The 16986-nt window shown below is 33.6% G+C and overlaps 1 protein-coding gene across 1 annotated transcript; it reads left to right on the top strand.

The window, feature by feature from the left end:
- Positions 1-10163: 10163 nt before the first annotated feature.
- Positions 10164-16396, top strand: LOC123538076 (uncharacterized). The gene is made up of 3 exons (XM_045322041.2): positions 10164-10167; positions 14345-15049; positions 15702-16396. The coding sequence occupies exons 1-3, from the start codon at positions 10164-10166 to the stop codon at positions 15983-15985; spliced, it is 993 nt and encodes a 330-aa protein (XP_045177976.2). The 3' UTR covers positions 15986-16396.
- The last annotated feature ends 590 nt before the right edge of the window (positions 16397-16986 follow it).

Genomic DNA, 16986 nt, shown 5'->3' with positions numbered 1-16986 from the left:
CAATACGTCATGACATTATTTCAAGGTCAAAGGGTCAACATTAAGTAAAATATTTTGGGCCCTCATGACCTTCTTTTGTTGTTTGTATTTGTAGTTTTAGCAATATTGTTCGCTTTTATGTGGTAAGCGTCATTTTCCAAAGAGGATTTCAGTTGTGTAACGGTGTTCAGCTAATTTACCTAGTGTTTAAGTATCTGGTGAAATTGGCTTTTTTCATGCGACTTTTTTCAGCATACTAGAAATAAGCTAATTAGTAATATTATGCACGGTACCAGTGGTTTTTGTTTTAAAGCAATACTTTCAAACACTGATGTTCCTACTCTGAAAAACTTGTGTAAATTTGTTAGAATAATAATGTCAGAAGTCCGCTAACTTCCTCAGTTACCTTTTATGCTAGGTGTTTTTACATGATAATGCCAATGCCTCCCAAAATGCTACTCACTTATACTAAGTCAGTTGTTACAACAAACGTAGATATTGTATTATTTCCTTAAATGAATAATTCATGTGCTGTCTCTCATCATTTTCATCAATCTAGAAATAGGCTTACTAGTAATATTACCCATGAACAGTTATTCCTTGTTTTGAAAACAATGTCTTCACGTACGGTTTCTACTGAGAAAAAAAAACAACAACAAAAAAACTTGTGTAAACCTGTCAGAACAATGATGTCAGATGTACGTTAACTTTCTCAATCACTTTTTTTTCCAAAATCTTTTCTTTTTAAATGATTATTAATGCCTCTCGATATAATACTTATTTATTAAACATTAAGTCAGTTTTTTTACAGCAAACGTAGATACTGTATTTTTTCTTTAAAGAATAATTCATTTGCTGTCTCTTATCTTTTACACTTATGCATTCCATACAGTATATAAATCCTTCTCCCGAATTAGGTCAATCACCTGTCACTAAACGAAGCGTGGTTAACACACCGGGAGATAGCAGATGTGTGTGTTTTCGGGTTAAACGTCTTTCTCAACAATTTTTCAGTCATATGAACGACGGTGTCTACTTGTAGCAGTGAGCACAATGCCCAACTTTATAGTGCTGCCTCACTGGAATATCACGCCGTAGACACGTGGCATGATACCCCGCCCAGTCACATTATACTGACACCGGGCTGACCAGTCCTAGCACTATCCTCTTAATGCTGAGCGCCAAGCGAGGAAGCTAATAGTACCATTTGTTTCGTCTTTGGTATGACGCGGCCGGGGATTGAACCCACGACCTCCCGCACTCAAAGCGGACGCTCTGCCACTAGGCTACCGAGTAGGTTGGGAGATAGTAGATACTATTTATATCAGTTATAGTATTTCATTCATAAAGTCGACTACTTTATTCATGGAAATCGTGCAATTGTTGTACTCTTATTACCTGGGTTTTCCCATGGTGTTTTATTTTTCCAGTACTCTTATTCTAGTATGGATGCACAATCATTTTGACGCGGGTACCGTTTCGTGACATTGTTAAATACGTGATGCTTTCAGTAGAACGAAATTTTTCAATTAAGCTAAAATGCGTTGAACATCTTTAAGGTCACAGGAAATTAGTTTTATTGGTAAGATTTTTACCTGGACGATTTAATAGAACAAGAAAGCCGTGGGCGTGACAGAAAAGATAAATCAGTTGTCTTTTGTCATCAAATTTTTTTCATTTTGCATTCTGTACATAATATGCAAATATTGCATTCTTGTGACAGTGATTTGAAAATAATCACCTTGATCAATATAAGTATGAAGCCCAGACCTAAATTCTTATTTCGAAGGATGTATGTTTACTTTGTTATCACTCTCTCGATATTGCAATATTTATCTTTATATACCAAAAATATGAAGGGTCCAGAAGATTTGTTGAAAAAAATCAAAATGATTTAATGTTTTATCGAAATAATCAATAAATGGTAAAATAATAAGAACAATGAAAAATAAATATACCACATGTGATTGTACTCTCTGTCTCTGTCTCTCTCTCTGTCTCTCTCTCTCTCTCTCTAATAACCTCTTCCGTCTTCCAACTGTAACGTATAATCTTCCAAACTTCCAATGACTTTCATATAAATAATTATTTAAGCACTATTATCTAACTCAGTTGAACATGCAGTTTATATGTTTATATTGTGTGTATCTAAATTGTTAGTTTTAACAAAGAGCTACATATCTCCGTCTAAGCAATTTCTCTACATTGTGGATATTGTAGAATGGCACCAGTCCTTGGAGTGATGTAACACAATGATAGCTTGCATGTTAGTTTTCAGTTAATTAATCATTGTGTTTATTTTGTCTGTTGTTGATTTTGGTAGAAAATTCTGATAATTCTTACAAATACTACTCATTATGTTTAAATGTGTAGGTCATTGTTGGTATTTACTACGCTAGCAAATTTCGTAACATCAATGTTTTATCCATTAAGTTTTGGCCTAAATGACTTCGTTTACTATTATTACCGGTCAGATATTTTGAAATACTCAACAGAAATTGATTCGGTCAGCCTTAATTATTTTGTTAATGTTTCGATGGAATTTAAATTAATTGTTCAGAAATGTTAATTACTTTGTTTACCGGCTCAGCATGTTGTTGTTGTTTACAACTTTAGCAAAGTAAATCACAGTCGAATGTTTTGTCTATTAGAGTTGACCCTAATTATTTTGTTTGTTTCGATAGCAGTCATTTGTTTACAAAAATAGCCAATGGTAACTGATTCTACATCTGCTGTTTACGGTTATACGAGTACATAATGATCGTTTTGATTGACATGTTTTTGAAAATGCTATGAACTTTTGAAATACTTGTTATTGCGATGCAGTTCGTGAAAAAGGTATAATACTCAGGGAAAACGCTTAGAAAGAGAAGACAGAATTAAGAAGAAGAGAATGCAGAATTAGGAAAAGAGGACAGAATTAGGAATCAGGAGGATAGGAAATGTTTAACAAACACGGAAACGGATAATTGAATCAGTTCAGTTAGGGCTCGGGTTAGAGAGCGGGTTAAAAAATATGGAAGATTTAGAAATGGTTATTATGTTTTAGAACTTTTTGGCTTAGAAGTATAAATTATTTAAAAGAAGCTAATGTATTTATACCTAGAGCGATTCTTAGTATAGTTCAGTTCATCTTGTAAATAAACCCGTGTGTGTGAAAAAACTGCTGACTTTCTTAATCTATACAACCTACAAAAAGAGGCATGTGGTGTTACAATCCTTCAAAACAAATATCTCTACTATAAAATCCTCTTTAATAGCACTTTCTTGAAAACTTTACAATATCTCTTATCTCTGACTCTAAGTTGAGATGAGGCTATAGAGAAAAGGGTTTTCTGAGAAAATATCAGTGTCAGTATGACGAAAGAACTTAACATTACGTATTGTTTGATCTCAATATACTTTGTTTACAAGTCTATGGATATTATTGTAATTTATTTTCGTCTTCAGATAACTCTTCTTACCACGAAATGTAGACATACGCAATATTAACTGAAAAATATGTTGTTAAATTAATAAGGATTATAGTGTTACAAATATGTTTATAAAAGTTTTGTTTGTAGATAAAATGTATTTTGATTTTGGAATATTGTGTAGAAATGAATTGCTTTGACTATCATATTACAAAACAGGTCATAGTCATGCTCGTCTCCGGTCTTTTTCAATTTTGTTTTCCTTTGTTAACCATGCAAAAGTTGTGTTATTAAGTATATAAACCTATAAAGTAAACATTGATAGTATTACACTTTATTTTGTTAGGGTTGGGCCAAAGACACTCTAATTTCCGAGCAGACTGATCAGTATCTGTCCTTGCCGCTGTTCAATCGCTAGATGTCACACAAGCCTGAATAGTATTGCCTATATATTCTATATAAAATTGACAATTTTCACAGAGCTGCCACACATAGCGAGACCCATTTCAAAGAACAAATCCTTACCTCATTTTAAAGAAATATGAAAAAAATACTTAAAATGAAGAGAAATGTAGGTGTCATGTTTCTTCTAAGAAAGATTTCTGTTGTCAAATTTGCTTACTGCAAAATCAAAGTCACACTGATGTTACCTGGCAGTACTACTCATGCTAAAATGGACTATTACCAAATACAACCTTCTCTCCCATTTTTTTCTTCTAAAATATCAAAGAAATTACATCCACAATGAAGTGTAAGAAAAAAACCAGAGTTTATTTAGACTTCTGTGACAATGCCGAGTGAAAAGTTAGTGTACAATAACCTGTCCGCCATTACGCGACTAGACAAGATGGCTCCCGCGTTGGATGTACAGACTGACAGATAGATACAAGGACGTACAACGTGACTACTTTATCCGTCTATCTATGTCATGGGGTAAAGCTTGGCCATAGAAATCCAGAGAGCAGATATAGTGTCGTCTCACTGGAAATGCCATTGTGTTTCTTTTTGGCAATTCTATTTCTTCTGTTCGGTCTGTACAGACTGTACAAGAGTCTGTGTTATTCCGTCTGTAATGATAAATCATGAATATCACACAATTATTAATATAATGAATGTAGGAGCCGAGGCCCGTTATATGCAGGTATGAAATATGGTGACATTTTGTAACGTTCAGAAATATTAAGTTTTCAGTTTTGTTTTATTTTCAGGTCCTTTGGGATCATGGGGTAAATTCAATTGTACTGAGATGGAATTCCGCTTTAACTGGTGTTAGGAGGCATGATAGGTGTTGCACACTTCACTACCTGTCATAAATATTCAAACCGAATCTGCTATTATTTCGCTTCGTTGAGTTCTATACTTCCAAATGATCTTATAGCATGATAGGTGTTGCACTCTTCACTACCTGTCATAAATATTCAAACCGAATCTGCTATTATTTCGCTCCGTTGAGTTCTATGCTTCCAAAGGATCTAACAGATTTTATTACGCATAAATCGAAGAAGTTCATGCACATTAAAATTTTAATATCATAAGTTTTCAGAAAAAACAAAAACAAATCACGATTGTGTTTGTCTCCTTCTCCGATTTACTGTTACAGGCTTTTGGTGCATTTTGCATGTATAAGTTACAGACGCCCTTGACCCAAAAGTGCAAGGTACGGTATAAACCAATACAAATTTGCATTCGCGCATTGTTTTTCGAGCGACCGAAGCATATGAGAAGAAAATGCATTGTTTTGGCATTAAAAGATTTTGATATTGATTTTCACACTGGGCCTTTTTTTTCTTTTATGTACACTTAACATTGAATGAGCGAGCAGAACGAGCGTAAATAATCTAATGTAGTGCAATGACCTGACGCTCTATACACACTAGGCCTTATACAATCAATGCAAAAAAAACAAAGAAAAATATCAAACAGGGAGTGCCACGCACCAAAAGCGCAGCCTCCTCAAAACGAACCCCCCAGCACGCAAACGTGTGCACCACACACACACTCAAAGCTTACACATCAGGACAAAACGAACAACACACACACACACACACCCAAAGCCAACACATAAGGACAAGACGAACAATAAGCATACACACACGCGCACACACAAAGTCAACACACAAGGACAAAACGAACAAACAAAGGAACACAGTGGGGCACCGCCTTGGAACGGTCAGTGGCAAAAACACCACTGGGGAGCTTAAACCGGTTTATGGTGCGCACCCAACCTCACTCTTACCCCCACCATCTTCCAAAGACATGGGACAGTGTAAATAAAAGTAATCCCCTCCAGGTGAATCTCTAACACACGTAATGGAAACAAAAAGGCATATGGCATGTAAAACACAAAAATGCTCGTGTATAAATATATAAAAAGCAAACCTTAAGAACCAAAAACGTATGTACTCAATGCCTTTTCAGAAGACAGAGCAACAAGAGAAACACCCTGAAGGGCCCGACGAAACAGGCCAGAAGACAAATATCAAAACAGTTCAGTCCTGGTAGGATTTAAAAACTGCTCATCATAGAGTCCTCCCCCTCTTCCGTCAGACGCAGTCAAAGAGGGAAGCGTAGTGTTCAACTGTAAACGGGTTGAACACTAAACATGCGGTATGTCTCAAAACAGCTGGGTCGTAACCTCTTTTAATAAAACGTTTGATAATCTTTTCAAATACATTTGGAAAATTACCATGACCCAAAATCTTACGAAGTTTGTAAACCACATCCCCATAAAAAACGGGTTTAGAAATACCTTCTCGCAGAAGTGTCTTTAAATTACTATTGAATTTTAAAACTAAATCAGAATTACGATAATAAAATTTAGTAAACTATTTACGCAGTTTGTAATAACGGTAGCCTTGCTGAAGAAGTTTACTTGTAATATATTGATTACGTTCACTGAAATGCTTGACATGACTACACGCTCTGGCAAACCGAATTAATTGAGAAATATATACCCCATAAGATGTAGCCTGAGGTACATCCCCATCCAAATGGGGAAAATTTACAATACTAAAATTAAAATCATCCCTCTTGTCATAAATTTTGGTATGTATAATATTGTCATAAATAAAGAGATGTAAATCTAAAAATGAAGCATCAGTATCTGAATTGTTAGTTTTAATTAACTGAAGCTCCCTAGGATAAATAGTACCCACCAAATGACCAAAAAACGGATTATCCATATTAAGAATATCATCCAGATAGCGTGATGTATTATTAAATGCAGTTATAATATCTACTTGCGTATCTGGAGAAAGGCTCAACATAAAGTCTCTTTCATAACAATATAAAAACAAATCTGCGACAAGGGGTGCACAATTTGTTCCCATGGGAATACCAACAACTTGTCTAAAAACTGCATTCCCAAACCTGATGTAAATGTTGTTCAATAAAAAGGAAAGGGCTTTACAAACTTCGTCACAGGTCAACATAGTATAATGTTTAATAATATTGCTAGTAAAAAAAGATTTATCAAAATTGCAAGCGATAAATGTAGCATTCTCTCTGGCAAAAAGTCTTTTGAATTAGGGCAGTTAATTTGTCATTTATTAAGTTATGTGGTAAAGTGGTATACAAAGTAGAAAAATCGTATGTACTGACTGTAGATACCTTGTAATTATTAATTTTCAACTTATCCAGGATTTCGCCAGAATTTTTAATCGACCAAAATAAGTGTTTACCAGAGTTTTCGTATACTTTATCGCAGTATCTTTCCACGTGGGCTTTCACAGCAGTTAGACATGATGTTAATAGTTTTGAAATATTTGTAGTTGTACAAGAGCTTGAATTAGCGATAAAGCGAGCTTTATATGGTTGTTTATGCAATTTAGGAATCCAGTACATGGTCGGTAGTTTAATTTGTTGATCGTCTATACGAACTTTTAAATTAGAAACTTCAGTGATGTGATCAGTAACCAATTTGTTTTCAACAGAAGGACTCAATGTATAAGTTTTAGTGCTATTTAGTTCGTTTTGTAAAACATTAATATAAGCCCAATTCGAGAAGCGTAAAAACGTATTTGTACATGGATACAGTTTTTAAGAGTGAGCAAAGGAAGTTAGGAAGTTGCCAGAAAATGTTCGCAACAAATTTTACGATAGTTTATTAATTAACACGTCACGCTGGACACGTCTGATTCTGCCTTTACGACTAGTGTAGATCATGATCAGACTGCAAGGATGATTTGCACTGTTCGCCATTCAGTTAGTATCTTTATGGCAAGCACCCCTTTTAACAGTTAATGGCACTCTCCCAATTGAGAAATAGACAATATTTATAGAAATTTAGCTGGGTAGGGGTTAAAACAAGAGATAAAAATACAAATATAAATCATATGTTTGATGAAAAAAGTAAGGTTTTATATTGATCTTGATATATCCCTGTATGAATATCATCGATATTTGATGTCATTATTACATACACTGGCCGTTTTCATGCATGATTTTTCTGTTATCTACCAGGCATCTTTTCCTATTCAAATTGAAAAGTATTTCGTTCAGAGGTACCAGAGGTAAACTGTCTTTATTATAAAGCTTTCAACTTAACGAAAGATAAGTACGAATTTCCCATGGTGTAATGGTCAAGAAGGTAGGATGTTTCTATTGCCGGGGCAGCCCCGGTTCGAATACCGGCTCGGACGTGTAAATTTCTTGATTGTTCATTTTTAAGATAGTTTAGAAACAAAAACTCATGTTTTAATATTACTAACATGACCAAACTTCAATTTTAAAGAGGGGTCATTTTTAGCCAAACACTGGAGTCCAGTCCCTTTAACAAATAATTTTCTGTTATAAATTTTAAGCATCAATATAAAAACAAGCTTAATCAAACCGAGCCTGCAACTTTTTCATTTTGTCGTGTTGAGCGGCCTTTTCTATTTTCTTAGGCTACATTGTGTTTTTACAGACAAAAATGTACACAGTTTGGTTATATAGAATCATGTTAAATCTCATGTTGCGTGAACATAAGTCTTTAGAAATTAACGATGATCAGTTTGTTTTTGAAAAGGCTGTATCGCATCTAATATTTCGTTCATTGACATTTCAACATTTTGATTATATTGCGTGAATTCTTGTTGTTGTTAACAGTTGTTAATACATCTCGGCTATATCAGTAATGGATCTATTGTCGCCTTTGGTGTTTTTCTCTCTTAATTTGTAAATATCTAGGAGGGTAATCAGGTTCAGTTTTTTTTAATATGTATTCATTTAAACACGGTAAACGGTTCGTGACAATGTGAACACGCAGTGCGTTTAATCAGACGTAGCTTTGGTATTAGGGTGAAAGAAAATGCCATCGAAAAGGCCAAAGAAAATTTGTTACGTTTGAGTTTTTTCTTATCTAGGAAATGACTTGGTCGAGCAAGTGAGGATAAGAGTGACATATAATACATCGGTCTCTTTTTATCCAGTTTGCATTTAGTGCAAATACTGCTTTGATTACATGATGATATAAAAACTTTTCATTTTTTGATGTGTAAACATCATTCATCCCACTTTCTCATGATTGCATTTTTATTCTATTGTATCAAAAATAGTACGAGTCATGTAAATATATTTTGAGGAAAAATGTTATAAGAATGGATTCAATTATTTGTTTAAATAATCAATAAAATGTAGAATACTAACAACAGTATAACGTAGATATATCGTAGATTCATCTACTACTTTCATTGTATTGAACTTATTTCTTAATCTTGCTTTTAATGCGACTAAATATGAAGTAAAGGTCAGTTTGCATTAAATCAGCTTTAATCTGTGCAGTATGTAACCCAGTTCGAATGAATACCCGACAGTAAAAATATCCGAACGGATGGTATTCCAAAATGGCATTGCGCAGAAAGCAAAAATAGCGCTATTCAATGATTAGTGAATAAATGAATTTATTATACCTCACTCAATATACTATATACACTCAATGCAAATTTCCCATTAGTATAACTTGAATAATATATCATATTCCCCAGTGATTTTATATCACATGCGCAAAATCGTTATTTTCAATTTCTGCGCAGGTGATATGATCCATAATTTCATATCACATGCGCAACAGCGTTATTTTGTTTTTCTGTGCATGTGATATTATTGTTTCATATCACCCGTTGAGAGATTGATACTTTCGCATTGATTATTTTCTTTTTTATGCTACGTGCAAAATATTTCGAAAACAATTTTTCATCAAATATTGAATCGAAACTACAACAATAAGATTCGAAATGATCTAACTAAGAAAATGAGTGCTCACACATATGTTTCATTTAGAAAAAGAAAGTTATCGCCGTTTTTCGAATGCTACTGATTGACGCAACGTTGAAATATTAGAATAAATATAGAGGTCAGCGATATGTAAACGTCTCGACTAAAAATCTATCAAAAAAGTCTTATTACAGCAAAGTCGCCACAAATTACGAGTCCTAACAAGTAAACAGTCGTTAATTCTGTATTCATTATTTGGTTAGTAATTACTTTTTAATGTTAAATAAATTATTATGTTGATTTTCCAGCTAATGCTTTGACCCTTATAAGCTTTCGGTATAATAAAATAAATATTGCATTTCTGAGAGGGTGATATGAAAAATGTTCACCCCTCGAAATATGAATATAGACCTCGGCTGGCGCCTCGGTCAATATTCATATATCTCGCGGTGAACATTTTTCATATCACCCTCTCAGGAATGCAATATTTATATAATGATAACGGGTGATATGAAAAGAAAATATCACAAGCGCGGAAAACCAAAATCGCACTTCTCCACGTGAGATATTACTATAATGGGTAATATGATACATTAGTCAAATAAAACCAACAGTAATAGTTACACAAGTTCATACTTATTTCACATTGTACTGTTTCAAAAGGAAACTTGAATAAATAATAAAAACACTGTTAAGTAGAAGTTTGCTGATATAAGTTAGCCGTTTATCAAAAATGTCGACCGAGAGCAAGATCTCTGCTCTACTGCCTAACTTAAAATTAAAAGACTTGCATCTCAAATATGTCGAGAATGTACTGCGATAAAGATCAACGTATTATAAATGATGTTGCGACCTTAGGTGTAAAATTGTCTAAACATCGGATATAACGAATTAAAACAAAGATATTTGTATTCAGAGTATGAATATCAAAATTCTTTTCGTAACTGTCTGGAATAAAAATATTTCATTACAGAAAGTAGCCTAGACACTAAAAGTTCTAATTTTTGTTTGATTGTTTTTATTTTACCCTAAAGTTTGGCGTCGCAACATTTATTATAATACTTATTTTTGTTGAAACAAAAAAGAAAGTGTACAGTTTTTGATATACAAGATTCCTTAAATAAGACATTGCTTTTGTTTTTATGATTCATTGGGATTTTTTCTCAAATTAAAAGTTGAATTCGCGAAACCACATTTATGTCTGCCATAATCTGGCCAAATCTGGTGTTTTCTTACATTTTAATCATTTCATTTGTAAATATTGTAAAATATTGTACACGTGTCACTAGAATAAATAATAAAATAGCTGTGTTGTCGTCGTCGTCGTTGTTGTTGTTGTTGTAATTTTTACGTATTGTATATTAACGATTTAATGCAAATATTGTGTCTACGAAAGAGAGTGGGGATTGAGGAGCGACAATTCATGAATTATATTCACATGCCCTTATTGGAATTTGCTGTTCAGAAAGAATAAAGATATAATCACTTCGAATGAACGTTTTTCTTTCTTTCAGTGGACTTACATGAGACGGATATGATGTATATGTTTATGCTGGTTCTGCTTCAAGGTTTATTTCTCAAAGAATATTTAATTTTTGTTAATTTTTATGCATTCCTTAGAAGATAATACATTATATTGTCCTTTACAAGTTTAGATTTTTAGCTAGCTGTTAAAAAATGGAAAATCATTGGATACTTTTCTTGTGTATGTGCATGTGCTTCGTTTGTGGATTTTACTGTTTTTGTTGAATTAAATAATTTATTAACACATGGGCGTTTTTAAAAATACATCGATTTCAGTTTTCACTTTTCTTTCACGTTTTGTCGATATTTTTCTTTTCTTTCACGTTTTGTCGATTTTCTTTTTCACGTTCTATTGTCTGTGCAATAACTCATAACAGTGATCAGGTGTTGTACATATTAACTTGTTCATGTATTTTGCTTTACTGGTATTGTAACTATAATTGACAACTTTACATTGAATAACAATCACCATTGATGACGTATAATTACTTTGACATGAACAGTATTCCATTTGATTTTGTGTTGTACATCCTATTCATGGTTGTATTTTTAGTTCAGAACAAGTTTTAAACTTAAATCTAATATTAACATAGCTTATAAAGATATATGTAGAATTAAAAAATATAGAGTAATGCTAACTATGTAGATCAGTAAATATTCAAATAAATCATCGAATAAGAAAAACCTTTGTGGTCATAATATTTACCTTATCTATGGAATGGAATATCTAAAACTGAGAGGCTTTGGCTTTGTTGTAAAAACCTTTCGGAAAAAGCCACGTTCAAAACCAGTTCTATAATAATCAGAAAATAATTTCATAGGGAAGTACAAGGTTTGGTTTAATCTGCAGAAAGAATTTCTTTGAGACTGTAAGCAGGAATTTTGGAAGTTTATGGTTGTGATTCTCAGTCAAATTATAAACTTATTCCCTCGGAGAAGGTAAATGATCTTAATGGAGTAAAACACTGTGTTGTACAAATAGAAAGAAAAGTTTAGTAACCTTTCGAATAAGTCGATATATTCTGAAAATACATCTATGGTAAATGATGATGGTAATTTTTTAGGAACGATTACATTTCAAGACTGAGTTTGAATGAAATTATTTCTACATAAGTACGTAATTCTACCAAATGGTAAAGCATGGGAATTAATTTGATTATATACCAATGGAAATTTTAAAAGATGACTTCTTCATATGATTGGAAAAAAAGAAATTATTCAGCTTGACTGGGGCAATATCAGTATTAGTCCGATTCCAAACTATGTGTGTGGATCCTACAGATCTACACTCTTAAAGAGGTCTCTTTCTTGTAGAATGTACAAAAGCTATTGTTCCATCTTAAAATGAACCGTCTGTCCAAACGGTCAGAGAGTGATGATAGAGTAATTTACGAACAAAATTCCTTCCGGAAAAAGTAGAAGTATCATAGACTATGTTTTAGGATTAAGAAATATTTTTGACAAAAGGCAGAATTTAAAAAGTCTACATTTTGTGCTTTTAATTCATTTTTGAAAAGCTTACCAGAAACTATGTGATTTAGGTATTTATGGTAAAATGTTCCTAGCAATAAAGTTATTGTATCACACTTTCTCATCTTGTATAAGACTAAATGGAATTAACACAGATTGGTTTGATGTACACTGTGGACTATATCATTATTGTTCCTTATCTCCTTTGCTCTTTAAACTTTCATACCCGGTTTCTTGTTGTAGAAGTAAAATCTAAATGATTCGATATTGACATTGAACAAATTTGTATTTTACACTAAGCAGATGCGGTTGTTTTGATTTCTGAAAATAAACGTAATTTGCAGTCCATGTTCAATAGAATAACCAATGGTGAATGTTGAATTGGTGGTAAATGTAAATTGATCCTATGAAATGTAACATTGTTTGCTTTCGTTCTGGTTCTGATAATACATGTAGGTCTGATTTTAGGTTTGTGTTGTGACAATTAGCCGAAAATTGTGTGTCAGTACACTTACCTTAGTATTCTGCTTGCACTTTGAGCTACACATTTAGCACTTTTGTTAAAATCCAAAATGCTCATCAAGAAATATACCTAGGTAAGTGTACTGGCCCACATCTATATTTATATACATTTATATAAGTATGTATGTTAATATTTTGTACAATCATTATGATGACCTCAAATAAACGAAATAATCTAGAATTTAGCAACGACTAAATGTACGAATAGTAAAAGATTATCAATGATTTTTCCCACTCAAGCTGTGCGCTGTTCAGAATTGATATAAAGTATATGTTTGCTTTTAATTGTGAAAAGAAATCTGAAACAACGCACTTAAGAGCAGTATATACAGCAATGACAGTTAAATAATACTGTAGCATGTAATACATTCAGGAAAGCTGGCATTAATATACAATCTAAATAAAATATACCATTTAAATGATATTTATCTATGACTTTTAAAATTCTTTAACTAATAATATAGTTTGTATTGTGCTGTACATTTAGAGACACACATACAGTATTATACATAATCTATATGTAACAAAAATTGTCTTTACTCAAACTGTGCACTAGACAATCTTCTTCTAACGCAACGCTAGGTATAGGAAGAAAAATGCTGTCGCATATTTTCTGTTGCCTATGAAATGTTGACATGTACTTAATATTTGTATTTGTAGCTTTTCTAGAAATATACTGTACATTTAATTCTAGTCAAAAGACCGAATGTACATTGTCGGTAGAGAACTTAACATACAAATTTTAAGTAGCCACCGTTTGTAAGGTGTGGGAATTTAGTCAGAACAAATAGAACTGCCAGAGTGGCCGGAAACCAACCCTAACACTAACCCAAACCCTAACCCTGGCTACTCTGGCTGCTCTGGCTAAATTCATGCATATCCGTTGGTACAGATTTTGTTCCTCAGAAGTACTGATTTCCACTTACGACCTTTTGCTTCTGGTCGTCATTACATCGTAATATTTCTTTAACCAGTGTTCATCTCAGTCAAAATATGTGAAATGTTCAGACATTGGTAATCTTTATTTTGGATATCAGCATCTATATGACACCTATAACAACTATAAAGGCAAAGTCTTATTAATATAACGTTACCTAAGTTGTTTCAAAATATTCGATTTTGATAGTTTTTATAATCAATTTTAAGTATTTGAAATATTTTATCTCCGGCAAAATCGAGTTTCATATCGAATAAAATATTTCAAACTTCTGTTCATTGTGTATATGGATTTACTATTTCAGGATGTCGAACTATTTGGGCTTATACCGATCCAATTTACGTATGGCCGCTCTCCCCGAGGTACTCTACAGTGGAGATTGTCGGAAACCCATCTGTTGGAACATCAAGTTGCATTTCAAGCGCTACCGGCCATCCCGACCTGGACTATAACGGGCTAGAATTACGGGGTAGTACAAACTCATTCGCTGAATTCACTTTAGACCCTATAACTTCTATTGAAGACTTTTCAATCATGTTGTTTATTGTACCTGAAGGGTTCAGTGGCACACTATTTCATTACGAAAAACATAACCTAACAACCGGAACAAACGAAATAAAAACCATTATCCTCTCCTATGAAAATATGACAACACATTTGACAGCAACCGGCAATAACGCAAGTGATACTCTATTTTCCATGTCTTTAGTGGCCAACTTTCAACCTGACGTTTGGATGCCAATTACAATTTCTTATGACTATAGCGGCAGAGAACTTGTTCTGCATGTAGGGAACGTTAAGCAATCAGAAAAAGCTGATGAACAAATTCCCTTAGGATTACCAGGAAAAATAAGAATAGGTGGGGTCTCTCAGTTTGGTTACGATAACTTTCTCGGAAGAGTGACATGTCTACAGTACTATGATCATAAAACAAGTGATGGTGATTTTGACAACGCATTGGTCAGATGCACGTCCGCTTCATGGCCGCCGGATATGGGACCACCCTCAGGTTAGACTTCTCATTATCATGCTTTATGTCCTAGGTAGAGACCTCTCTGGTCGAGTGGTTAATGTTGCTGACTTCGAATTACTTGTCCCTTGCCGTGGTGGGTTAAAACCTGGCTTAGATATAGACGTCTTATATATCAGAGCGCCATACAATTAGCTTCCAGAAAGGTGGCGATTCTGTCCGTACCTAAATGATTCTCGGAGGTGAACCTGGGGTCTACCTTCACAATTGAAAATGTAAAAGTCGCCATATGACATATAATTGTGTCGATTTAAGTTTAAACTCCAAATATTCAAGGCAACGAAGATTAATTTATTGTTATGTGCTCTATTTAAGTACTACTAGATCGTGACAATGTGTGTAGGAAGAAGCATTGAATAACTCTTTAATTTTAATTTCTTATTGCCGAATCATTTATAACTAGGAATATCAGAAAAACTATTTTCAAAATAATTTTCCTATGAAAAAAGGACAAAGGATACTAACATCGAATGCATCAAAAATGTCCTATAAAAACATTGTAAATGTTTACTTTCAGTATTTAATGGGGCTTTCAATTATTCTGTTGCTGATTATTATTAAAAATGTAAGAGTTTCCAGACCTACTCACGGTTTGGCATAAATAAAGTTTTTGTTTTTTGTTATATTTTAGTTTCATCTCCCCCCTCTTGCAATGCCATGAGAGGATATTTCCAGCTTATTTCGAGAGGAAGAACACCGCCGCCATCAACCGTACCTATTGCAAGCTTAAACACTACTTCAAAAGTGAAATGCGCAGATTGGTGTCTTTTGCCTAACAACGCATGTGTCTCCTTTGTTATAGACAAAGTCCAGAAAGTCTGCAGTTTGTATGACGTAGACGATACTGCACACCTTATTATTTCTGAAAGTAGCACGGATTACTATGTGTCAAGTACACTTGTCAATTGCTGTTAATCTTGCTATTAATGATAGCAACGGATAGTGACAATAGTTCTCAGGACATTTTATTTGTAAACAATTTCTTGAATCAAAAATGTATTTTATACTAAACAGCAAAAGAGGAACGTGCTGCATATCTGTAGAAGAAAGTATAATTTAGACTATGAAGACAGGAAAGAATGATAAAATTCAGAATACATATTTTATTCACACAGGTACATCAGCATATATAAGAACATTGCCAATTTTCTACACCATGAAAACAACTTTTAGCTATTAGAATGTACATTTACACAAGTACAGATAAAGAACAGACTTTGTTCTAGCGTGCAGTTTCTATAGTTAAATGAAAGCAATTTACTACGAATATCAAAACAAAAATAAACGCGTAGATATATTTCAAAATGTTTAGGTCGTGGACCCGGAAAGGTGGCATCCATGCATAGAATCATGTTATATATATGTTTATGTATCATGGATATTTTTGTAAAAAAGCATGTTAACACTCCGTTAAAATATTATATATTGTTAAAAATAAAAATGAACTTGACAAACTTGTATAATTGTGATAAGGTTTGGTACATGGTGGAGGTAATATTGAGTTTGGGTGCGCGCCATAAACCGGCAATCCGACTAAAGTACATCTCCAATTAATGCTACGCTTTGGATCTGAAGACGTGCTATTGATAGACTCGTTCTGACGACCTTTCCGCTAGTCAATCAGAGTCTTGCTTTCAACATTTTGAAAGTGAAAGAAGAAATAAAAATCTATATTTAGCCTGGGTTTTTCATGCTTATATGACGAACACATCATGACTGCGCCCTCGTGTTTTGAGAGGTATCATATGTCACGGTATGGACTTGGTCACGTAAGGGGAGAATATGTGTCAGACAGCCGGTTAGTTCAGTTGTTAGAGTAATCGCCCTGTAAGCGAGGGATCCCGGGTTCAAGCCCTGGACTGACTGCACATTTTTCTATCCTGTGACATTCGACGCTATTTTGATGGTTCAGCCAA

This window comes from Mercenaria mercenaria, chromosome 18, assembly GCF_021730395.1.
Source record: "Mercenaria mercenaria strain notata chromosome 18, MADL_Memer_1, whole genome shotgun sequence".
NCBI lineage: Eukaryota > Metazoa > Mollusca > Bivalvia > Venerida > Veneridae > Mercenaria > Mercenaria mercenaria.
The sequence above is the reverse complement of the archived record's forward strand: the minus strand, read 5'-3'. Positions and strand labels throughout refer to the sequence as shown.